The sequence below is a fragment of the Natrix helvetica genome, assembly GCF_964273705.1.
Source record: "Natrix helvetica genome assembly, chromosome: 2".
Lineage (NCBI taxonomy): Eukaryota > Metazoa > Chordata > Lepidosauria > Squamata > Natricidae > Natrix > Natrix helvetica.
The window spans coordinates 288,463,534-288,489,402 of NC_138552.1; the positions used below are offsets into that span (position 1 = coordinate 288,463,534).

A 25,869-nucleotide genomic window follows, 5' to 3' on the forward strand; every position below is an offset into this window, starting at 1 on the left:
GGCCCGACAATCAGCTGCTTGTGCCAATCAGGCTGTGCTGAAGCTAAAACAGGCTGTTCGCTGTTTGCTGCAAGGAGGCAAATTGCTGGGAGGCAGAGGCCAAAGGGTGGGGGCAAGCGGGTGGGCAGGGCTACATTTGGTGCATAAGATGCATCCAAACAATATGGTAAGTCTAAATGCTACCGTATTGCTAATTCTAGCAACTTTCCTATCTACCACAGATTCCACATCAAGGTTTTTCATCTTCCTCCAATTAAAAAAATTAGCTCCCAACATCATTACTACCAATGTCCTTGATTACAGCTGGCAGCCATACATCACCCTAGATGTCCCAAAAGGTGTTTTTTTTCAAGAGGCAACTGGACTTTCTGGTCTTTCTTTGAAGAAGCTTTGCTTCTCATCCAAGAAGCTTCTTCAGCTGGATGGTGGGGAATGGAAGGATTCCAGTCAGAGCTGAAGAAACTTCTTGGAGGAGAAGCGAAATGTCTTCAAAGAAAAAACAGGAAAGTCCAGCTGCCTCTTTACAAAAGCACCTTTGCGACAACCATGACCAGTATGACTGAGAATATCCATAGACTAGGGGTGTCCAAAGTTGGCCACTTTAAGACTTGTGGACTTCAACTCTGGCTGGGGAATTCTGGGAGTTGAAGTCCACAAGTCTTAAAGTGGCCAACTTTGGACACCCCTGCCATAGACAATCACTGTAGATGTATCCATTTCTACAATACAGGTAATCCTCAACCATTTGTTTAGTGATCGTTCGAAGTTAACAACAGCACTGAATAAAGTGACGTATGACTATTTTTCACACTTAAAGACTGTCGCAGCATCCAAATGGTCACTTGATTAAAATTCTAGAATTTAGCAACTGGCTCATATTTATGATGGTCGCAGTCAGGGGTGGGACTGAAATATTTTAGCAACTGGTTCTCTGCCCCGGTTGCTGGGTGGGCGTGGCCTACTTGGCCTCCTCATGGTGTGTGTGGGGGGGTGGATTCACCCTCCCCAGGCTGTGGAGGTTTTCTTTGAGCCTCCGGGAGGACAAAAACGGCCTCCCCTGGGCACCAGAGACCCTCCGGAGGCCGGAAATGAGCCTGTTTCCAGACATCTGGAACTTCCGGCAGGCCCGTTTTTTGCCCTCCCAGAGCCTCTGTGCGAGCCCTGTACTTACCTGGCATGATGAATGGGCTACGTAGAGACTCCTGGGAGGGGAGGGGGAGGGGCAGGGTGGGCGGGGCCAGCCAATCCTTGCAACAACCGGTTCGGTGAATCAGATGCAAAATTAGCATCCGTTTCACCTGAACCGGTGCAAACCGGCTGAAACCCACTCCTGGTCATAGTGTCCCGGGGTCATGTGATCACTTTTTGGGACCTTCTGACCAGCAAAGTCAATAGGGAAGCCAGATTCACTTAACAACCGTGTTACTAATATAACTGCAGTGATTCACTTAGCAAATATTACAGGAAAAGTCATAAAACGAGGCAAAACTCACTTAACAAATTATTCACTTGGCAATATAAATTCTGGCCTCAATTGTGGTCGTACGTCGAGGACTACCTGTATACACATTCCCCCTGGAGCAGGGACTTATATTTTATAGGCGCACAGCAAAATGGAAAATATAGCAATAGCAATTAGACTTATACACTGCTTTACAGTGCTTTACAACCTTCTTTAAGCAGTTTTATAGTCAGCACATTGCCCCCAACAATCTGGCGCATACCTATGGACCATTGCTGTGTCCCAAGATCATGCGTTCACCGTTTGCGATCTTTTGACAAGCACAATCAATGGGGAAGCCAGATTCACTTAACAACCTCAGAAGGATGGAAGGCTGAGTCAACCTTGAGCCTGGAGGGATTTGAACTGCCAAATTGCCGGCAGCCGGCAGCAGAAGTAGCCTGGAGTGCTGCATCCTAACCACTGCGCCACCACGGCTCATAATATAATTCCAGGGTCCCAAAACTCAGGGTGCAATTAGGGAGCTAAGCCGAATATGCTAAGCCGAATATGCACTCCCTAATGTGCCTATCAAGATTTGGATCTTACCACATGAATGTCCTTCAACGTCATCAAGAAGGTTTGCTGTGGATGCTGCCGTCCCCATCCTGGATTGGTGTTAAGGAGAACATAATCCAAACCATACATCAGATGGAAATCCCGACCAATGAGAGCAACGCTGCTTAAAAACAGCGGGAAAAGGTCATCTGAACCTGCCTGGGGTTTGAGACTGGCCTCCACACCACTTCCTGGAGGTCCACACTCAAGGTGGGTGATAAGGTAACAAGATCAGATCATCTTTATTGTCAGGCAGTACAACACTCATTAAAATGAAATTCCTATGAACAGCTCTTGAAAGAAGGAATGCCACCCTTCCGAATCCTGCCATCGTCCCAATGAGAATACCCAACGAGAAGAGGGAGTCAAACTATTCTCCAAGGCACCTGAGGGCAGGATAAGAAGCAATGGGTGGAAACTAATGAAGGAGAGAAGCAACTTAGAACTGAGGAGAAATTTCCTGACAGTTAGAAAAAGTGCAGAGAAGAGCAACAAAGAGGATTAGGGGACTGGAGGCTAAAACATATGAAGAACGGTTGCAGGAACTGGGCATGGCTAGTTTAATGGAAAGAAGGACTAGGGGAGACATGATAGCAATCTTCCAATATCTCAGGGGTTGCCACAAAGAAGAGGGAGTCAAACTATTCTCCATGGCACCTGAGGGTAGAACAAGAAGCAATGGGTGGAAACTAATCAAGGAGAGAAGCAACCTAGGAGAAATTTCCTGACAGTTAGAACAATTAATCAGTGGAACGGCTTGCCTCCAGAAGTTGTGAATGCCCCAACACTGGAAGTCTTTAAGAAGATGTTGGACAGCCATTTGTCTGAAACAGTATAGGGTTTCCTGCCTAGGCAGGGGGTTGGACTAGAAGATCTCCAAGGTCCCTTCCCACTCTGCTATTGTATTGTACTAATAATAATACTATAACAACAGCAACTCCCGCAAAATATCAAATTGTTCAAAAATGATACCAAAAACCTATATTAATCACAATCCATTTTGAATACATAGCGGGAGGGTGTGTGTGTGTGTGTGTGTCTTGAGAATTAACAACGTTGATGCCATGTGGAACAAAGCTAAATCTAATTGTTCTACTTCTGTGGTTACTAAGCAAGAAAGGGAGGTCCTTCCCCTGTTTTCCCGAAAATAAGACCTCCCGGTTAATAAGTCCAAGCGCATGTGCTAAAATAAGCCCTGCCCCGAAAATAAACTCTCCCCGAAAATATTGCAACACAACAGCAGCCATTACCACACTCGCCACCTCCTGCATCTCAAAAATAATAAGACCTCCCTGAAAATAAGGCCAAGCGCTTATTTCCGGGGTGGGGGTGTCAATGAAAATAAGACCCTGTCTTATTTTTTTGGTAAATAGTAGTTTTAATCCCTGGTCCCATTTGGATCAAGAAGAGAGCCAAAAAAATTAGCCAAACTGATGAATACCACCAGAACACAATCGGTAGCCAACTGATGGGTGTAGGAAGTTACAACGGGGAAAGGCAAAGAATCCTGCATTCAAATTCCTGTTCATAATTCCTACAGAGGAATTATAGAGTCTGTCATCTGCTCCTCCATAACTGTCTGGTTTGGCTCCGCAACCCAACAAGACAGACACGGACTTCGAGGGATAATTAGAACTGCAGAAAAAACAATTACTATCAACCTTCCTTCCCTTGAGGACCTGTATACTGCACGAGTCAAAAAGAGGGCTGTGAAAATATCTACAGACCCCTCACATCCGGGACATAAATTGTTTCAACTCCCACCCTTAAAATGATGGTATAGGACACTGCACACCAGAACAACTAGACACAAGGACAGTTTTTTCCCCAAATGCCATCACTCTGCTAAACAAATAATTCCCACAACACTGTCAAACTACTTACTAAGACTGTATTACTATTCTTCTTCTTATCCTTCCTATTACCTATCTCCTCCCACATAACTATAACCTTGTTGCTTGCATCTTTATGATTCAGACTGTTTTATTTAGTTTCCTAGTACGATTTGATTGCTTATTAGTAACCTATGTGATCTTATGATTCTTGATGAACGTATTTTATTTTTCTTTATGTACACTGAGAGCATATGCACCAAAGACAAATTCCTTTTGTGTCCAACAACACTTGGCCAATAAAGAATTTTATTCCTATTCCTACAATTTATGGATTTCATTTCCCAGAATGCTCAGCAATGGCCAGGATGACAAAGGAAACACGTGTGGAAGTCCTCACGAGAATAAACCAGCGGTGAAATTCAGCAGGTTCTGGAGAACTGGTAGCGAAAATTTTGAGTAGTTCGGAGAACCAGCAAATGACACCTCTGGCTGGCCCCAGAGTGGGGAGGGACTGGGGACTTTGCAGTATCCTTCCCCTGCCATGCCCACCAAGCCATGCCCACAGAATCGGTGGTAAAAAAAATTGAATTTCATCATTGGAATAAACCTCTCTTTACATTCGGATTACAGTCTCTTTACACTCCACCAAGGCCTGGACTGATGACTGATGTCCAAGAGAGAACAGCAGGGGAGACCCTCAAGATAACCAGTTTGGGAGACCAACCGGAGGAGTTCACTTCATAAAACCAGGAAAGGATACACTTGGTGCTTCAAAAGCTGTTTTCTTTTTGACTTCCTCATTTTGGTCTTTTCTGAGAAAGCTCTGGCAAGTTCAAACAACTTCTTGCGTGTTGCTGAAAAGAAAAATGGTGGCTCTTTTAGTGGCCGGGGCGGGGAGGAAGAGCAGTATCTCCAAATCATTCTTATACTCAGGTATGGGCATCATGCTGCCAAAGTGAGAGGCATAAGGACTAGTCACTTGATGAAGATAAAAAACTACAGCTCCTTCAAGATGCTGAATTTTGCAGCTGTGCTACATTTAGTCTTAACTGAAGAAAAATAGAGGGGAGTCTGTGGAAAAGGCAGAAGTTACCCTACCCATAGGACCGGATCTCTGCCTGTCTTTCCCATGCAGGGTTAAGGTTAAATGACAAGATTACTTCCTCTTTTCCTAAAGGAGAAGGAACTGGCAGTTAATTCTTACTCCAGAATCGACTTGGGACAAAGTCTGATGTAGCTACATCCACCTAGGTGTCAAAATCAGGGACGCAGCAGATGTAATTCAAACCTTGCCCCTTTTGAATGAGTGTGTGACATTCCATCCATCATCTTCCCAATTTTGACACTCGTGCACACAAATCTACCCATGGATGCTCTGAACTGATGATAACAAGGTATTTGGGGAATGCAAGGAAGATTGTTGTATCTTCTAATGTCTTATTGCTGCTCCCTGCTTTGGCGCATCTGATCCCTGAGACAAGGTGCTTTTATTATTATATATATATGCTGGTTTTGTTGTAATCAGGTCTTTTCCCGTGTAAGATTGAGATTGTCTTGGCAACATTTCAGCGAGGTCTCACTCGCCATCTTCAGGCTGGTGTTTTTGGCCAAAAACAGCATACCTACACCCGTGAAAATCTACGAAAACGTGTGTGTGTGTGTGTGTGTGTGTGTGTGTGTGTGTGTGTGGTATTTGTGCTGATAAATAAATAAAGGGAGACTAGTATAGATCTTTTTCAAGCTATTTAGCTCTCATCAGCTAGCCATACCCTTACCGGGATTTGAACCTGGGTATGTAGTAAGGGTATAGCTAGCTGTTGAGAGCTAAATAGCTTGAAATAGATCTATATTAGTCTCCCTTTATTTATTTATCAGCACAAATACAACACAAATATAACAAAGGCAACATTAAAAATATGGTTTTCTGCCTGGATGGTCTCCTGGAGTGAGCCGAAGGACAGAAAGGGGAAGCAGTGTGTTCCCTCTCATATTTGGGCATACCAGGTTGTGACACTTAATACATACACACACACACACACACACACACACACACACACACACACACACACATATAGTCGATAACTCGGTTGCCCGGATATTTATTTATAGGGGGAAAATGTCAGTACCAAATGTAATTTCTAATGTTGGATTTTCCCCCTTACCAGAGGAAGTCTCCTTGTTGAGTACTGTGAAGCCATTACCATGGCAGCTGCACTGCACTGTACAGTAGAAGCCTTTTTAAGGCATAACAAGCTGTAACCTAACAGAACACCCCCCCCCCCGAGGGAGTTAGGGGTGTCTTACCCCCCACAGTATTTGTTTCCAGAGAGTAAGTCATCATCTGTGTACCAAGTTTGGTTGAAATTGCTCGAGGCGTTCCAGAGTTATGCTGGGTTAGGATTAGGGTTTATATATATAGACAAATATATATAAACAAATTATATATAACCCTGACAAATGGCTCCATGTGCCACCTGTGGCACGCGTGTCATAGGTTTGCCATCCCAGGCCTAGAGCAAGTGGGCGGGGGGTGGGGGTGGTTTGCATAAGCATTGCACTATGGATGCGGGGGCGTACTTTCAGCACGCAACAACAAAAAAGTTAGCCATCACTGTCATAGTCCCTTAGGCTGAGAGAAACAGCTGGCCCAAAGTCTACCCTCCATACTGGGAACTTTCACTGTGTTGGGTAGGAGCAGGAGAGAAACTATAGTTTTCCTTGCTCCGAATCCAACACCTTCACTATCATGCTACCCTGTTCTGTTGAGACTTAATTTCTTTGGAATTCCAGCTGGCTCGATGTCACGTTGGAGGCACAAGGAAGCTGGCATCCAATCCTATATAGCAGAGGTCTCCAAACTTGACCAACGTTTAAGATTTGTAGACTTCAACTCCCAGGATTCCCCAACCTGCATGTCTATGGGGCATTTTAAAGATCCATGGGAGATTCTCCATAATCCAGGTCATGGTTGTTCCAAAGGTGCTTTTTTCGAAAGGCAGCTGGACTTTCTTCGTTTTTGGTCCTTGGAAAACGTTTCACTTCTCATCCAAGAAAGATGAGAACTGAAGAAACTTTTTGAATGAGAAATGAATTGTTTTCAAGGTGGAAAAAAAAACAAAAACCAAGAAAATCTACTTGCCTTTTTTTAAAAGCACCTTTGGGACACAAATCGTAAGATTGCCAAATTGGGAATCCCCTGCTATAGAGAGACAATGGCAGGAAATATGCATCCCAGTGTTGGCTTCTGGCCAGCTATGTGCCATAATGTAACTCACATTTTCCCATGTGTTTTAACTTGTCCCTGAATAAGGCATCGTCGGAGATAGCCCCGCTGGGCACACCGGTTAAGGAGCGAGTGACCTCATCTGCAAGGCAAGACAAAGCATATTTAGGATTGATAGGAAGCAGCTGAAGGCAAGAGAAAAACTTTGAGCACTCTTTCTATCCCAACTTGGATTTCTAGTCCCATCCTTCCCAATCCTTGGCTATTCTGGCTAGGGATCTAGAAGGCATGAATGCCTTCTAGGACAGTAGTGGGTTCCGGGTACCATCGCAGCAAGTAGGCTGCACACTGGGCTGGGCGTCCTCGTCGGACATATGCGCAGCACATACATGCTCACGCCACTGCCTGCGACAGCCAGCTGTGCACGCGTGTGCAATTGGCCCATTTGCGTCAAAAACCAGTAAGGAACGGGGGCAGGTGGGTAGACCAAACGAGCCACCGTTCCGTTATGGTGGCTGCTGCTCCTAGCTACCACCGGTATGGCCCGGAACCCACCACTGTTCTAGGAATACTGTTATGGAACAGTGTCTCTAAACCTCAGCAACTTTAAGATGTGTGAACTTCAACTCCCACAATTCCCCAGGAAATCCTACTAATTGCATATTTGTGGTTCAGGTGAATTCAATGAATTTTGCAGCCGTTCCTGGGAAAGAAGCACATTCTTACTCGTTGATCTCTTCTATTTCAACTTCTGCTATGTGATTAATAAACAAAGCGACCTTTCATATCTTTATTAACTGAGTACCCATGATTCGCGATGAAACTATGTGATCGGTAGATGATCTCTGGAGGGCCAGAGATAGGGGTTGTTCCTCTATCCTGGTCCTATTAGACCTCTCGGCGGCTTTTGATACCATCGACCATGGTATCCTGTTGCACCGACTGGAGGGGTTGGGGGTCCGGGGCACCGTTTTGCGGTGGTTCGGCTCCTACCTTTCTGGCCGGACGCAACGTGTGTTGGCAGGGGAGCAGAGGTCGACCCTAAGCCCCCTTACTTGTGGGGTGCCACAGGGGTCGGTCCTCTCGCCACTCCTGTTCAACACATACATGAAGCCGCTGGGCGAGATCATCCGTGGTTTCGGGGTGGGATATCATCTGTACGCTGATGATACTCAGCTGTACATTTCCACCCCGAACCACCCCAACGAGGCCGTCGAAGTGATGTCCCGGTGTGTGGAAGCCATACGGGTCTGGATGGATGACAACCGACTCAAGCTCAACCCTTCCAAGACGGAGTGGCTGTGGGTTCCGGCCCCCCGGTTCAACCAGTTAATTCCATCTCTGGCCATTGGGGGCATTCAACTCGCCCTCGTGGAGCGGGCGCGCAATTTGGGCGTCCTCCTGGATGCCAGGCTGTCCATGGATGACCATGTGACAGCCGTGGCCAGGGGGGCGTTCCACCAGGTTCGCCTGGTGCGCCAATTGCGCCCCCTATTGGACCGGGACGCCTTACGCACAGTCACTCATGCGCTGGTGACGTCTCGCCTGGACTACTGTAACGCTCTCTACATGGGGCTTCCCTTGAAATGCACTCGGAGACTACAGTTGGTCCAGAATGCGACCGCGCGGGTGATTATGGGGAGTACTAGGTACTCCCATGTGACACCTCTCCTGCGCGAGCTGCACTGGCTTCCTGTGGTCTATCGGGTGCGTTTCAAGGTTATGATCTTTAAAGCGCTCCATGGCTCAGGACCTAGTTACCTGCGGGATCGTATTCTGCCCCATACATCCCTACGACCCATCCGCTCGCACAGAGAGGGACTTCTCCAGGTGCCGTCCACCAGACAGTGCAGAGGGGCAGCGCCTAGGAGCAGAGCCTTCTCTGTGGCAGGCCCAGCCCTGTGGAATGACCTCCCTCCGGATATTAGGACCACCACTGACCTCCGCTCCTTCCGTGTAAAGCTCAAGACCCACCTATTCCAAATAGCTGGCCTGGCTCAACCATAACTTCATAACGCTCCTGACGGGTTTTTAATTCGGTAATTTTATTCAATGGGATTTTAAACTGTGTTTTTAATTGTTCTCACTCATTAGTCTACCTCCTCCATGCACATGTATATGTCTTTGTTCTTATGTATGTATGTTTGTCTTTATCTGTATTTTATTTGCTTTGATTGTACGCCGCCCCGAGTCCTTCGGGAGAGGGTTGCGGCTAACAAATAAAATTATTATTAAAAATTATTATTATTATCAGCCTATGCAGGAGAAATTTGGTTCACAATCCATTGGGTCAGTGGATGTCGGTGATTGAAACATGTAAGGGAATATCACTTGCGACGCCTTGAGTCTGGAAGCAGTTCCATAGGTAGAAGGCGTAGACATTTTGGTGAGGGATCGACATTTAGTACTGTAAGGAGCTCCAGACCGTTCCTAAGTGAAGGAGTGGAACATCCACCAGTTTGAACTGAGGTAACGGAATGTGAGGCAACTGGCAGTTGGAACAGAGTTCTTGTCAGGTGGGGAGGGGGAGTAGAATGTCTAACTCCTTAGCATCAGAGCGTGTTAATATAAGGCAGCTGGCAGTTGGAACAGAGTTCTTGTCAGGTAGGGAGGGGGAGTAGAATGTCTAACTCCTTAGCATCAGAGCGTGTTAATATAAGGCAGCTGGCAGTTGGAACAGAGTTCTTTTCAGGTGGGGGGGGGGAGACTAGAACTACTTAGCATCAGAGAGTGTTAATTACTGTATAAGAAATACTAATGGCCTGATGGTCATTTTGAAAAATCCTTTCTTAGCGAGCACCTAGGAGGAACATCAGTGCCAAATTTCAAGTTTGTAGGCGTTAGGGTTTTGGAGATTTTGCGATGGGTGAGTGGTATTTGCCTTTTATATATATAGATTTTTCTTTGTTTAAGAGAAAGCTGTTACCTTAGCAAACAATTTCCTGAGGACCCAGTGCAAAGGCTAAACTGCAGATCGGGCAATTCCATTAAGGTTGTTAGTTTATTGCCTGCATCCCTCATCTCATTACCTCTACCTTCTGTTAGGGTGCAAAAAAAAAGTTATTTCAGCTAGCCTCAGACCTGAACTTCCTTGGAATGTGGCACGAGGAATAAATTTTTTCAGAACCGCCTAATCCAGGGGTGTCCAAACTTGAGAACTTTAAGACTTGTGGACTTCAACTCCCAGAATTCCCCAGCCAGCCATGCTGGCTGGGGAATTCTGGGAATTGAAGTCCACAAGTCTTAAAGTTCTCAAGTTTGGACACCCCTGGCCTAATCAAACTGAATGTGAAAATTAAAAAAAATACTGATAACACTTCCCAGATAGTATTAAGGTACTTCAGCAACTTAGAGAGATATTCAGTGCCATAAAAAATATTCCTTGAGGGGACCCTTCAATATTTTATTAGGTTTTGAAATTTTTATAACACTCAAAAATTATTTTCTGTCATGTGGGAGGTAAAACGTCTTATCTATTTAAGCTCCTGCTGAAAAAAAGGGAATTGGGTTTATTTTCTCCTTACATATTACTATTACGCGTAATAGTAAATCAATTTACATTGACTTAGTGGTGAAAAGAGTAAGGTTCTACATTTAGGCAACAAAAACGAAATGCACAGGTACAGTATAGGTGGTACCTTCCTCAATAGTAGTAACTGTGAAAGGGATCTTGGAGTCCTAGTGGACAACCATTTAAAGATGAGCCAACCGTGTGCAGCAGCTGCCAAAAAAGCCAACACACTTCTAGGCTGCATCAACAGAGGGATAGAATCAAAATCACATGAAGTGTTAATACCACTTTACAATGCCTTGGTAAGGCCACACTTGGAATATTGCATTCAGTTTTGGTCGCCACAATGTAGAAAAGATGTGGAGACTCTAGAAAGAGTGCAGAGAAGAGCAACAAAGATGATTAGGGGACTGGAGGCTAAAACATATGAAGAACGGTTGCAGGAACTGGGTATGTTTAGCTTAAGAGAAAGAAGGACTAGGGGAGACATGATAGCAGTCTTCCAATATCTCAGGGGTTGCCATAAAGAAGAGGGAGTCAAGCTATTCTCCAAGGCACCTGAGGGTAGAACAAGCAGCAATGGGTGGAAACTAATCCAGGAGAGAAGCAACTTAGAACTGAGGAGAAATTTCCTGACAGTTAGAACAATTAATCAGTGGAACAGAATTGCCTCCAGAAGTTGTGAATGCCCCAACACTGGAAGTCTTTAAAAAGATATTGGATAGCCATTTGTCTGAAACGGTATAGGGTTTCCTGCCCAAGCAGGGGGTTGGACTAGAAGACCTCCAAGGTCCCTTCCAACTCTGCTATTGTATTGTATTGTACTGTATTGTAGTGACCATTCAGAGTTACGACACTGGAAAAGGTGACACAGCTGTTTTTCACACTTGTGACTAGTGCAGCACCTGCATGGTTATGTGATCAGAATTCAGACCCTTGGCAACTAACTCATATTTATGACGGTTGCAGGGTCCCAGAGTCACATTATCACCTTTTGTCCCCCTTCTGACAAGCAATGTCAATGGGGAAACCAGATTCATTTAACTGGGTTACTAACTTAACAAGTGGGTTACTAACCTATCAGCAGTGGTTCACTTAACAATTGAAGCAAGAAAGGTCATAAAATGGGGCAAAACTCACTTAATACATACAGGTAGTCCTCGACTTACAATAGTTCATTTAGTGACTGTTCACAATTACCACCGCACTAAAAAAAGTGACTTATGAACATTTATCACACTTATAACCTTTGTAGCTGCCCCATGATCACCTGACCAAAATTCAGATGCTTGCCAACTGGTTCATACTTATGACCGTTGCTGTGTCCCAAGACCATGCGATCACCTTTTGCGACCTTTTGACAAGCACCATCACTGGGGAAGGCAGATTCACTTAACAGCCTTGTTGCTAACTGCAGTGATTCACTTAACAACTGTGGCAAGAAAGTTGTAAACTAGGGCTTACTAATTGCTGTTGTAAAATAGGGCAAAACTCACTTAACAAGGGTCTCACTAAGCAACAGAAATGTTGGGCTCAATTGTGGTCGTAAGTGTGAAAAATAGTCATGTCACTTCTTCCAGCGCCATTTTAACTTCAAACAGTCACTAAGCGAACTGTTGTAAGTCGAGGACTATCTGCATCCCAAGTCAGGCAAAGCCAATGGGGAAAGCCCCATTTGTTTAAAGACCGCATGATTCACTTAAGAATGGCAGTGATTCACTTAACAACTGTGACGAAAAAGGTCAAAAATTGGGCACAACTCTCCTAACAACCACTTGTTTGGCAGCAGAAAATCGGATGCCAATTGTGACAACACTTTTTGTGAGAGGAAGTGACAACCAGACTGCCAAAACAGAAGGAGACGAACTCCAGAAAAATGTATTAAGATGGTTTAATTTCCACTTGATTAAAGCATTGGAGTGGAACAGCTTAAGCCTGTACTGTAGGAAAGTCCTGTGATTTATAATAACTTGAAAAATTTCAAATATGATTTCAATTTAGTGGATATTAGGTTATGTTAGCAATCCCTTTTAACATAGCAATATTTTCCTTTTACCTGTACATAGCAATTGCTTTTGGTTAGGTAAGTTCCAGATATTTCCTTCTGACATTTTGGAATCAAAACCAATACGATGTAAAACGTATTACGGTTTCAGATCGTGGTCTTATGAAATATTTTCCATTTGGGGAAATAAAAATATCAAATATATTTAGAAGGGCTCCTTGGAAAAAACATCTTTGCTGAAAGAAAGATTTTTTATGAAGCAGATGGAACAGGAAACGACAGGGTATTTTTGTATTAACAGGGACTTGGTTAAATCGTTGCCTTGATACAAAAACAATCAAAGTGTTCTATCTTGTGATCAACTTATAATTAAGCACTTATCGGATGAAGTGACAACTGGCTATAGATAATTTTCTAGTGATAAATGTTAAGGGATGATTAACCTTAATGCAAGTCATTCATTACTAGCTAACACAGATGTTTGTTCCTTACTAAATAGGTTTTGTTGTGGCTCACCAGTGGTCAGTGGAGCTGGCAGCAAATTCGGACAGTGAGGAGGTTGGGGAGGAAGATGGGCCAGTCCTGGAGTCTGGGGAAGGCTCTGATGAGGGCTCTGTGTCAGAGGCAGAGATGGGGCCAGAGCCGTATGCCAGTTATCAGCTGCCTTCAGAGTCAGACATCAGTGAGGCAGACGAACAGCTGGAGCCTGTTCCCGATGTGCGCATGCACAGAGTTGCCAAATGAAGGGAACAGCTGAAGTGCAGGTGTTGATTCGGGAGTAAAACCACAGGTGAATGGTGAATGGGCCCTCCCATAGGGAATAAAGAGAAGCGAAAGGGAAGGGGAGTTTGCAGGAGACAATTAGTTCAATTCATTAGGATGAAGATCTGTTCCTGACTTCTTGCCAAGTATTGTTTGTTACAGAGTGGCGTTTGGAAGATATCGGCCTGGCAGCTCTCCAAGCCTGATTAAGGTCTGTAATTGTGAAATCTCTTGAAAGACTGTTGGCCGGGACTTTGCTGGAGAGGAATTCCCTTTAACCTAAATAAAAGGGGTTTTAGCTGGACAAGGAGTCGGCTTCCTTCCTTTGGGAAGCCTAGGTCAAAACAGGATTTTTTAAAATAAACTTTCTCTTCCAAAATAGAATTGTTAGTGTGTTACACCATGATATTGGGGGAGAAAAAGAGTTAAATTTAGTATACCATATTTTTCAGAGTATAAGATGCACCTTTTTCCTCCAAAAAAGAGGGTGAAAATCTGGGTGCGTCTTATACAGCATTTTTGGCCTCCTGAAACCCCGCCCCCTTTGCAAAAATAGCCATGCATAATCTTTAGGGGGCTTCCAGAGTTCTCCTGGGGGCTGGGGAGGGCAAAAATGAGCGAACAACGAGCCGTTTTTTGCTCGTATTCCCCCCCTCCAGCCTCCAGGAGCACTCTACAAGCCTCCTAAAGGCTATGCATGCCCTTTTTTTGACAAAAAATTGGGCCTTTTTCGTGAAAAATGGCCCGTTTTTGGGAGGTCTGAAGAGTGCAAAAAAAATTTTTTTTACTTGCCTCTTCAAAATCTTGGTGCGTCTTACACTCCGGTGCGTCTTATACTCTGAAAAATATGATAGTTCAGGGGTGTCAAACTCACCTCGTCACAGTGTTGTCACATGATGTATCACTTTTTCCCCCTTCACTAAACCATCCGTGGGCGTAGCCAGCACATGACACAGCCGGCCCGCGAGCCACAAGTTTGACACCCCTGGTATAGATCATCCTCAAATAGCTGGTTGGGATATTCTGTGAGTTGAAGGAACAACTTGCCTTCAGAAATTGTGGGAGTTTCATCACTGGAGGCTTTCAAGGGGAGATTGGACTCTCATTTGACAGGGATGATGTAGAGTCTCCTGCTTGGGCGAGGGGGTTGGACTAGATAGCCTACAAGATCCCTTCCAACTCTGTGATAACCTGTGTTAAGTCTACCCATCTTAAAGTCCCCAAGGTTGAGAAACTCCAGTCTGGAATAAGGAATTTCAGAATCCAATTCCTTTTGGGCTCAATTTTTCAAGTAATTATTGGACTCACTGAAATTTTGCAATTGTTGCAATCTTAAGATTGCAACGGAAAATATTGAGTGATCAATATAATCTTAATGAATTACTCATGACAAATTTGCATTGCAGGACAATGCAGTGTAAAGAGAGCAAGGACCCCTGGTATACAGTGTACTGGGCCTCTCAAAAAAATTTTGTGGATCAACTGAATTTTGAGAAAGCAGACTTTAAAAAAAAACAAGTTTAATTTATTTTACAGAAGTTGTTGGCAGTTTACTCACACTATGATACAGCACTGGAAGGAAAATCTATATCTGATTTACTGCAACGCTAAATATATTTGTCAGTATTTGAACATGTTTATTTGCAACTAGGTATATTGTACAAGAAAATTATAATCTCCGTGACATTTCTGAATCCCCTGTTCATTCATTGAATTTTACTTTTTAATCCATCTTTGCCTATTTCTATCCTTGTTTATGTATTTTCTTTAATGTTCAGTAAAAAAGTAAGGTAAAGGTTCCCATTGCACATATGTGCTAGTCGTTCCTGACTCTAGGGGGCGATGCTCATCTTCGTTTCAAGCCGAAGAGCCAGCACTGTCCAAAGACGTCTCCATGGTCATGTGGCCGGCATGACTAAACGCTGAAGACGCACGGAATGCTGTGACCTTCCCACCAAAGGTGATCTCTATTATTTTTACTTCCATTTTTACATGCTTTCAAACTGCTAAGTTGGCAGAAGCTGGGACAAGTAACGGGAGCTCCCTCCATTACGCGGTGCTAGAGATTTGAACCGCTGAACTTCCAACCTTTCTGATCAACAGAGTCTTAGCCACTGAGCCACCGCGTCCCATAGTAAAAAAAAAATACCTCAAAATAAATCTGTGGGGTTTTTTTTTTCAGGTAAGAAAGGATATTTTTGTACAATATCATTGAATTAGAGTTGTTCTGTTTAGTGTTTCTCAACCTTGGCAACTTTAAGGCGCAGGAACTTCAACTCCCACAATTCTGGGTGAATAATTCTAGATGGGGAATTCTGGGAGTTGAAATTCCTCCGTCTTAAAGGTGTCAACCTGGAAAAACATTGGTTAGAACAACTTTCAGGCCTTTTTCAATCCTCCTTATGTTGCTTTTTATTATGATCATAAATTCAAAATTATTAATTCTGAGGTTAGATTACCTGCATGCAAGTGTTCTTCAGTTTATTAGTTGAATAGAATTTTGAAAGTTTGCTTGTAATCTAGGTACTGTACATATACTGTACTGTTGACTTGAGTGACTTCCAGAGAAGTCCCCCTTTAAAAGGGCCAAGCCAGACTTAATGCTGGAACCATTTTTAGAGTTAACTTGTCTTCTGTAAAATGCAAATTGGTCCTTTTGAGCTTTCCAGCAGTGGAAAAGAATAGTTCAAACGTCTTCCAGCTTTTTTATAAAGCTTTGGCAAGGCCACACCTGGGATAGTGATGGCAAGGCCACACCGCGGGCAGTGATGGGGAGTACGAGGTACTCCCATGTGACACCTCTCCTGCGCGAGCTGCACTGGCTCCCTGTAGTCTTTCGGGTGCGTTTCAAGGTGTTGATCACTATCTTTAAAGCGCTCCATGGCACAGGACCTAGCTACTTGCGGGATCGTATCCTGCCCCATACATCCCTGCGACCAATTCGCTCTCACAGGGAGGGACTTCTCCGGGTGCCGTCCACCAAGCAATGCCAAAGGGCGGCGCCGAGAGATAGGGCCTTCTCTGTGATGGGCCCAGCCCTCTGGAATGACCTCCCCCCCGACATTAGGACAGCAACCGATCTCCGCTCCTTCCGCACGAAACTCAAGACCCACCTGTTCCAACTAGCCGGCCTGGCCTGAATTATAGCTATTTTCTAATCCCTCTGGATAAAATTGTAAATTGAGTTTGACTCTGGGTATTTTAATTGTTTTTACTTGCATTTTGCTGTTTTTAATTAATTGATTATTTATTTATTATGTGTTATACAATGCTTTTTGTATATCTCCTCCTTGTTATTTGTTATTTATTTGTTGTATAATAAATTGTACGCCGCCCCGAGTCCCTTGGTGGAGAGGGTGCGGCATATAAATTGGATTAATAAATAAATAAATAAAATACTGCATCCAATTTTGGTCATCACATTGCAAAAAAAAAATGTTGAGACTTTGGAAAAAGTGCAAAGAAGAGCAACTGAAATTATTAAAGGCCTGGAAACTAAAACATATGAAGAACGGTTGCAGGATTTGTGCTTGGCTAGTCCAGAAAAAAGAAAGACAAGGGAGGGACATGATAGCAGTATTCCTGTATTTGAGGGGCTGCCACAAAGAGGAGGAAGTCAATTTATTCTCCAAAGCACCAGAGGACAGGACAAGAAACAATGCATGGAAACTAATCAAGGAGAGAAGCAACCTGGAATTATTTGGCTTGACCTAGTGCCGTTTCTCATGAAGCTCCTCTAATTGGACATGCTGCCTGAGATGAAAGAGGCCAAGGAACTGGTAATGTCCAGTGAGCAAAAAAGATTTGAAACAATGGAAGGACACTAATCAAGGAGAGAAGCAACCTGGAACTGAGGAGAAACTTCCTAACAGAGAGGACAATTCCCTAGTGGAACAGCTTGCCACCAGAAGTTGCGCTTCATCACTGGAGGTTTTCAAGAAGAGACTGGACATTCACTTGTCTAAAATGGTATAGGACAGTGATGGCGAACCTATGGCACGCGTGCCACAAGTGGCACACGGAGCCATTGGTCAGGGCACGCGAGGTGCTGCCCTGTCAGCTGGCCAGCGCGCATGCGCACGCTGGCCAGCTGAGTTCACCTTTTTAAAAGCTATTTTTCGCCTTCCCCAGGCTCCAGAGGCTTTATAGGAAAAGAAAAGAGCCTCCCCCGCCCCCCCCCCCGGAGGCCCTCCGGAGGCTTCAGGGACCGTCCGGAGGCTTCCCTGACGCCTTCGGAGCGCTTAAAACCACCCTTCGAGCAAACCGGAAGGGGGCGGGGGAGGCTCTTTTCGCCCTCCCCAGGCCCTTATAAAGCCTCTGGAGCCTGGGGAGGGCGAAAAAAGCATGTAAAAATGGGGGGGGGTCGCGCGTTGTGCGCGCGTGCATCCTGGGGGGGCACGCGTTGCATTATGGGTGCGGCACGCCTGCACATGACCCCCCTGCGCTCCCCCCACTTGTGGCACGCGAGCCAAAAAAGGTTCGCCATCGCTGGTATAGGATCTCCTGCTTGAGCAGAGGGCTGGACTAGAAGACCTTAAAGGTCCTTTCCAGCTCTATTCCAATTGATCATTCTTAGGGGACAATATCAACATCTGCAAAATGGCAGATTGTTACAATTCAAGTCCCGCCCATGGCCTGATGTCATAGGGGCATTCCAACCAACCAACATCCTGCAAAACAATTTAGTACAGGGGTGTCAAACCCGCATCGTCACGGCAGCATCACATGACGTATCGTGACTTCCCCCCCTTCTCTAAACTGTGTGTGGGCGTGGCCAGCCTATGATGCATCAGGCCTGTGGGCCTCGAGTTTGACATCCCTGATTTAGTATAATATCTAGCCACAAAACTAACAGTACCCTTGGCAACAGTGATGCCTAGAGCCTTACATGCTTACCTGATAATATTGAGGACAAAGCAGGATCCGAACTGAGGGCAGCGCTGTTCATTCTGGATTTCTTTGATTCGTACTTTAACCGATCTAGAGGACAGCACAGAAAAACAAACGTCTGAAAGGATATTACCGAACTAACTTTCTAGATAAAGGACACTGTGCAATTCACAGTAAAGCAATGTGAGCAAAAATTTAACTAGAACACAGGAGAAAAAGGAGAAGACAACCAACGTACGAACCCCTCAGAATTCAAATCAACCACAGAGCCAACCAGCCATGGGACTGACCCACAACCAACCCACGCAACCCCCTCAACCAGCACTTCATCTCCCAGGGACCCTCACCTGACATAACCTCCCATTCCCAAGACCCATCCCAAGACCCTCACTTGACACACCCACACCAGATCCATCCCAAGTTCTACTGACCACATAAAGCCCTCTGTGGGAGCGCCTTCCCTCTGGAATGAGCTGCCCCCGGAGCTTCGTATAATCCCCGACCTCCGGTCCTTCCGACGCGCCCTAAAAAGTTGGCTTTTCCAGCAAGCCGGCCTGGCCTGTTAATTTTATCTAATTTTTAAAATGTTAGTGTTATATTAATTGGGCTTGGTTTTAGGATACTTATCTAATTTCCTTTTAACTTTTGTGATATGTGTTTTTTAATGTTGCATGCCGCCCTGAGTCCTTTGGGAGAAGGGCAGCATATAAATCCAATAAATCCAAATCCAATCCAAATCCCTCATAAACTGAAGAACAGTGACATCCCCTAAAGCCGTGATGGCAAACCTATGGCACGTGTGCCACAAGTGACACACGGAGCCATTTCTGAGGTCACGTGAGGCATTGTCCTGCCAGCTGATTTTTGGTTGTTTTTCGCTCTCTGGACGCTTCCCTGAAGCCTCTGGAGGCAAAAAAAAAAATGCCCAATGCGCAAACTGGAAGTTTGGAAACGGACTTCCGGTTTGTGCATTGGGCTATTTTTTGCCCTCTGGGGGCTTCAGGAAAGCCTCCTGAAGCCTCTGGAGGGAGAAAAACGCCCGAAAATCAGCTGGCAACCTAGAGGTCCATTCCCTGAGAAATGCGCACATGCGTGGGGCAGCGGGGGGGGAGTCACGTGCATATGCACAGAGGTCATGGCGCAGGCATTAAATTATGGGGGTAGGCACGTGAGCAAGCACAATAGCGCACACATGCATACTTTTGGCACCCGAGGTGAGAAAGGTTCGCCATCTACTGTTCTAAACTCTGCCGAAGATGTTACCTAGCCTGGTAATGAAATGTTTGAAAACCAACCCACAAACTCGGAGGATGGAACCTTCACCCTCGCAGTAGAAAAACTCCAGAACTACAATATCCATAAAACACAGTTCCTGTCTAGTTTAATAAAAAGAAGGACTAGGGGAGACATGATAGCAGTGTTCTAATATCTCAGGGGTTGCCACAAAGAAGAGGGAGTCCAACTATTCTCCAAAGCACCTGAGGGCAGGATAAGAAGCAATGGGTGGAAACTAATCAAGGAGACAAGCAACCTGGAATTGAGGAGAAGCTTCCTGACAGTTAGAACAATTAATCAGTGGAACGGCTTGCCTCCAGAAGTTGTGAATGCCCCAACACTGGAAGTCTTTAAGAAGATGTTGGATAGCTATTTGTCTGAAACGGTATAGGGTTTCCTACCTAGGCAGGGGGTTGGACTAGAAGACCTCCAAGGTCCCTTCCAACTCTACTATTGTATTGTACTCCTTGACTTATGACTCATCACTTAGTGATTATTCAAAGGGACCCACCTGGGGTCTATTTACAACCAAGATTTCAAGTTCCAATGGTCATCCCCCCCCCCAGTCATGTGACTGCACTTTGGATGCTCAGCCCATTTGTAGCACCCCATGTTCATGTGACAGCATTTTACAATGCTGCTACTTCCTGGGTTTGGCAAAAGCAGCCCCATAACAAACAATCGGTTCACTTAACAACTGCAGTGTTCACTTAATGACTACCACAAACGAAGTTTCTAAAATCAGGTCGGTTGTGTGACACTTTCCAACCATCACAGCTTATGACCATAAAGGCAGGTTGGGCGGGTTCCATTACAGTTGAAACTCAAGGACTATCTGTACATAAAACTCTTTGGAGGGTGGGGTGGGGGAGGACAATATCCTTGGGAATTTGCCAGCCTGCCAACATGCCCTGAGATTTTGGTCAGGGTCACATTGGCAAAATCAAGACTGTCACACACTGGTTAGAGAGGAAAGGGTGATTATTTTGAATACTGTATTTTTCAGACTATAAGACGCACCGGAGTATAAGATGCACTATGATTTTGAAGAGGAAAAGGTTTTGCACTCTGCAGACCTCCCAAACCCTCTACACGCCTTGTTTCTTGCAAAAAAAGAGGGGGCATGCAGAGCTTTGGGAGGTTTGTAGAGTGCTCCTGGGGATTGGGGACTCAAACGAGCAAAAAATAGCCCATTTTTTGCAAACAAAAGCTTTGGGAGGCTTGTACAGTGCTCCTAGAGGCTGGGGGGGGGGCAAAAACAAGCAAAACCAGCCAATTTTTCGCTCATTTTTGCCCTCCAGGAGTACTTTGCAAGCCTCCCAAACCCCCTGCACATCCATTTTTGCAAAGGGGGCGGGGTTTTGGTAGGCCAAAATTGCTGTATTCAGTGTATAAGACGCATCCAGATTTTCACCCTCTTTTGGGGGGGGGGGGGGGGAAGGTGCATCTTAGATCCCCAAAAATACGGTACCTTGATTTCTGAAAAACCTATTACCTCTTTCAAGGGCCAGGAGGAAATCTCGGTTTCTCTGGAGCTCCTTCATGAATTCCTCATTCTGGAGGAACAGAGCAATCCGTTCGTCTTCCAAATACTGCTTCCATTTCTTCTCCTGATCCAATGACCCCTGAGCCCTCTGGTTCCCAGGACTCTGTGTGCTTTGATGACAGTTTTGGGTGCTCTAGAAAGAGATTGTGTGGGGGAAAAAAACAAGTGATCACACCTGCTGTGGAACTGTAGCCAGGGGTGGGCTGCTGGGGGTTTGCAGGGGTTCGGGAGAACCTCTAGCTAAGATTCTGTGCCGTTCAGAGGACCCCCCTCAAAAGAAATCCCACTTCTGGCTGGCCCCGCCCACCCTGCCCCTCCCTCCCAGGAGTCCCCACGCGGCCTGTTTTGGATGCACGTAAGTGCAGGGCGCGCACGGAGGCTTGGAAAGGGCGAAAAATGGGCCTCCAAAAGTTCAGGAAGACCCTCCAGAGGGCCTTCGGAGCCTGGATAGGCCTTTTTCGCTCTCCTGGAGGCTCAAAGAAAGCCTCCGAAGCCCAGGGAGGGCAAAAACGCCCTCTCCCATCATGGTGCAGGAGACCGACTAGGCCACGCCCACCTAAGCATCCGGGCAGAGAACCCCTTGCTAAAATTTTTGAAGCCCACCCCTGACTTGTAGCAGATTATAATTGGATATTACAGTCCAACGTATTACCCACTGGCAATGTGTTCCCCACTCTAAATATGGACATTTTCTACTTCCCACCTGCACCATATCCATTTGCTGCGGTAAGATGCGGAGAAAGTCATCCGGAAGATTCCCTAATAATGGTGGGTTCCAGTCCCTGTATCGTCTTTGTGCTTGTGAATCGCTGGAATTTTGGATATCGGTTCTGCTTGGGGGGAGAAAAAGCAAATTACAGTAATATAATTCCACTTCCCTTGGCAACTTGCAGATGTGTAGAGTTCAATTCCCAAACTTCTCATCAACAGCGAAGAGAAAGAAAAAGAAAAATGACAGTTGGTCTTACTTGAACTGTTGTTTTAGGAGGTTTTGCAGGATTAGCCAGGTTTGGACATTGTTATGTCCAATCCTGGCTATTCCTGCAAAATTCCTCCGGAAAATGACAGTTGGTCTTACCTGAACTGTTGTTTTAGGAGGTTTTGCAGGATTAGCCAGAATTGGATATAACAATACCCAATCCTGGCTAAACCTGCAAAATTCCTCCGGAAAAGAGAAAGAGAAGAGACAACACCTTGGAGGTCTTTCAGTGTGTATGCCAGCTGGCCTACAGGTTTCCTGCGCACCACTGGTCTTTGCGCACACTGCAGTGCCGTAAACCCAAAGACCAGCCGGGCGATGCACGTGCCCATAGGGAGATCTCTGCATGCTACCTCTGGCATGCGTGTCATAGGTTCGCCATCACGGACCTATACTATTTCAAAAGTCCACACACATCTGCAAATTCCAACCATATTTATTTATTTTATTTATTTATTTAATTTGACTTCTTAGTCGCCCCCTCTCCCCCCAGGGACTCGGGGCGACGTACAATAACAACAATCACAACAATATAATATGGAGGAGGTAGAAAATAAATAAATAAATTACAGTACTTTGAAACAATTAAACTCCCAATGACAGTTAAAATTTACATTAAAATTAACAATTAAAAATGCCCAAGAGGTGGAGAAGCTCTAAATTTAAGCCAGGCTGGCTAGTCGGAACAGGTGGGTCTTCAATTTCATACGGAAGGAGCGGAGGTCAGTTGTTGTCCTAATGTCTGGGGGGAGGTCATTCTAAAGGGTAGGGCCCATCACAGAGAAGGCCCTACTCCTGGGCACCGCCCTCTGACACTCTCTGGAGGACGGCACCCGGAGGAGTCCCTCTCTGTGTGAGCGAATGGGTCGCAGGGATGTATGGGGCAGGACACGATCCCGCAGATAACTAGGCCCTGTGCCATGGAGCGCTTTAAAGATGGTGACTAACACCTTGAAGCGCACCCGGTAGGCCACAGGAAGCCAGTGCAGCTCGCGCAGGAGAGGTGTTATATGGGAGAACCTCGATCTCCCCATAATTACCCGTGCGGCTGCGTTCTGGACCAACTGCAATATTAAATACTGATCTGAGACAAGCAGGAGAATTTCTGGTCTACCAGAAGGAACTGAACTAAAGCGTCCAGCTTTCCTCTGCTTCGCCCATGCTGGCCAAAGCTGTCGTTCATCAACATCTGGAGAACCACAACAGTCCTGATTCCAGCAGTTGTGCTATCTCCCTCACTAAAGTCCTATCCACAGAGGCTGGGGAAAACATCTGCTGGCAATGTTTGTACCGCTGGATTTCTTATCTTGAGGCTGCTCTTTGATTCTGGATCTTAATGCCTACATACCTGGGTGGTGGTACTGGAGGAGTCTCCATGTACTTTCGGTCATATATGTGCATATCGTAGGAAGGAGGGGAATACACTGGAGGGGGCTCCTCATCTGAACTGTCTGGCTCCAAAGTCCGTTCCAGAATCTAAACCAAAGAAGAAAAAGGTACATATTTATTAGAGGGGTAACTAACCAGGGCTGGGTTCCTGCCGGCATTACTACCGGTTCGGCACGCAAAAAATGCATGCGTGCGCATATGCACCTAAAAAGGTCTGCGCATGCCAGTGGTAGGTTCTGGATTCCGGCCCCGGCGTCACCCACATGGACACACGCAGCGTGCGCGCATGTGTCGTACTTGCCTGTGATGCTTCCGCAAGCCTCTGCAACGCTCCGGCTGACCGGCGGAGCATCGCACAGGTGCCATATGCAACATGCACGTGCGCGGAAGCGCCAAAGGCTTAAAGGACAGGTAAGGAGCTCGGGCGGGCAAGTGGGCCCTCCGGAGCACCCGAACGGTATACGGTGCTCCGGGCAGGCTCTGGTACGCTCGTACTGGGGCGTACCACCTGCAACCCACCACTGGCGCATGCGCACAACATTAGAAAAGGAAAAAATACATTTTTTCAATGAAGATTGTTCTGTGCATGTGCAGAATAGAAAATCAGGATGGCAGCGCCAAGGATAGAATTGGTTTGGGTGCGTGTCCGGCCAAGTTACTACCTACTCGGCTGGACAGGTCCAAACCACCTCTGTACACAACCCCTGGTCTGTGGGCCGACACCGAGCCATGGCATGCCAGAAACCGAGCCACAGAAATAAGAATAGCCCCATCACCGGGATGCAGGCAGCACACGAAATCATGTCCCCTCTGGTCCATGGAAAAAACTCTCTCCACAGAACCGGTCCCTGTTGCCCAACATTTTGGAAGGCACTGCGTTGTAGCCCCTTTGTCAGGCCTGCAGTCATAGTCCTTTTAGGATCTTTGGCCTGCCACACTCTCTCTCTTTCTTTACTATGCTGTTTCATTAGTGGGGTAATTGGGAGGGGGAATAGTAAGGAGTAGAACTGTAGAATGTGTTGTTGTCAAAATGAAACATTCCTTTCTAGAAGCCCAAGGTCATTCTTTGTCTCCGCACCTCCGCACCTAACTGGAAACAGATGGGTGGAAATGCCAGCATGGCAGTGGAAGATTGGACCATGTGATGGACTTGGGGTGTGGGAGCAAGATCATGAACTTTCAACTGGGTGCTTTCAGATTCGGGTTTCCACAGATTGTACCATCACGTCTCTCTTATTAAATTGGAACTTTGATGAAAGCTATGCCTTGGGCTCTGATTTAATTCTGGATGATATTTGGAACGCTGACACCCTTCACTTGTAACACAGGTAGTCCTCAACTTATGACCAATCGCTTACCATTTGAAGTTATATCAGACCTTCCCAGAGCTACTTGCGACCCAGTTTCGAAGCGCCAACACCCCACCTCGCGTCCAGTCAGAGGATCACATTGTGCATGCTTGGCAACCGGCTTGCATTTAGGGCTGTTTGCGGCATCCAGTAGTCGCGCAACTGTGACTTACAACATTTCCCCAAAAAACTGGTATGACTCCTGATTTCGCGGCAAAAATCTGCCCAGTGAAAATGGGTTTGCTGAACTACTGCAGCAAAAAGAAGGTCATAAAATTGGGTAGAATCACATGATGATTCACATTACAACTGGCACGATTTATGACCAGAACTGTGGGCTCAGTTACAGTTGTAAGTTGAAGACTATCCATGTTTTCCCCAAAATAAGGCCGGGTCTTATATTAATTTTTGCTCCTAAAGATGTGCAAGGGCTAATTTTCTGGTTAGGTCTTATTTTCAGGGAAATATGGTAATAAATGTGTCCATTTGGCTGACAATCTTAACGGGGGCTTATTTTTTCTGGTTGGCTCTTATTTTGGGGGAAACACGGTATCTGTACCTGCAACTGATTGGGATGTCCTTTGGAGACAATTTTGCATAGAGGGAGAGGTATATGGGAGACATAGAGTTAGAGTAGTGATTCTCAATCATGGCAACCTGAAGAGCAAGGCTGGCTGGGGAATTCTGGGTATTGAAGTTCACACATCTTCATGTTGCCAAGATTGAGAAACACTGAGTTAAGAGAATGAAAGAGGATGGATGTTGCAAAAGGGAATGACAGGTGGTCCTCAACTTATGACCACAATTGAGCCCCAAACGTATGTCGTTGAGACAGTTGTTAAGTGACTTTTATCTCATCTTATATCCTTTCTTGCGACAGTTGTTAAGTGAATCACTGCAGCTCTTGAATGAGTATCACGGTTGTTAAGTCAATCTGACTTCCCAATTCTGACTTCGCTTGTCAGAAGGTCACAAAAAGATGACACGTGACCGACCCCAGGACACTTCAACCGTCATAAATATGAGTCAATTGCCAAGCATCTGAA

The 25,869-nt window shown here is 45.6% G+C and overlaps 1 protein-coding gene and 1 long non-coding RNA gene across 8 annotated transcripts in view; both read right to left on the reverse strand.

The window, feature by feature from the left end:
* Nucleotides 1-25,869, reverse strand: part of LOC309388215 — a 175,014-nt gene that overhangs the window by 10,768 nt on the left and 138,377 nt on the right. The gene's annotated exons all lie outside the window — the stretch shown is intronic.
* Nucleotides 1-25,869, reverse strand: part of CUEDC1 (CUE domain containing 1) — a 108,242-nt gene that overhangs the window by 10,768 nt on the left and 71,605 nt on the right. For 5 of the 7 annotated variants that reach the window (XM_081945342.1, XM_081945345.1, XM_081945344.1 and 2 more), the window contains exons 4-10: nt 23,434-23,561; nt 21,810-21,939; nt 21,056-21,239; nt 18,292-18,375; nt 7,170-7,259; nt 4,655-4,748; nt 2,051-2,109 (exon numbers count right to left, since the gene is read on the reverse strand). In XM_081945342.1, the coding sequence (XP_081801468.1) occupies nt 2,051-2,109; nt 4,655-4,748; nt 7,170-7,259; nt 18,292-18,375; nt 21,056-21,239; nt 21,810-21,939; nt 23,434-23,561 (769 nt within the window). The remainder of the gene's footprint in view (nt 1-2,050; nt 2,110-4,654; nt 4,749-7,169; nt 7,260-18,291; nt 18,376-21,055; nt 21,240-21,809; nt 21,940-23,433; nt 23,562-25,869) is intronic. The other 2 variants (XM_081945347.1, XM_081945348.1) reach the window with 2 other exon arrangements.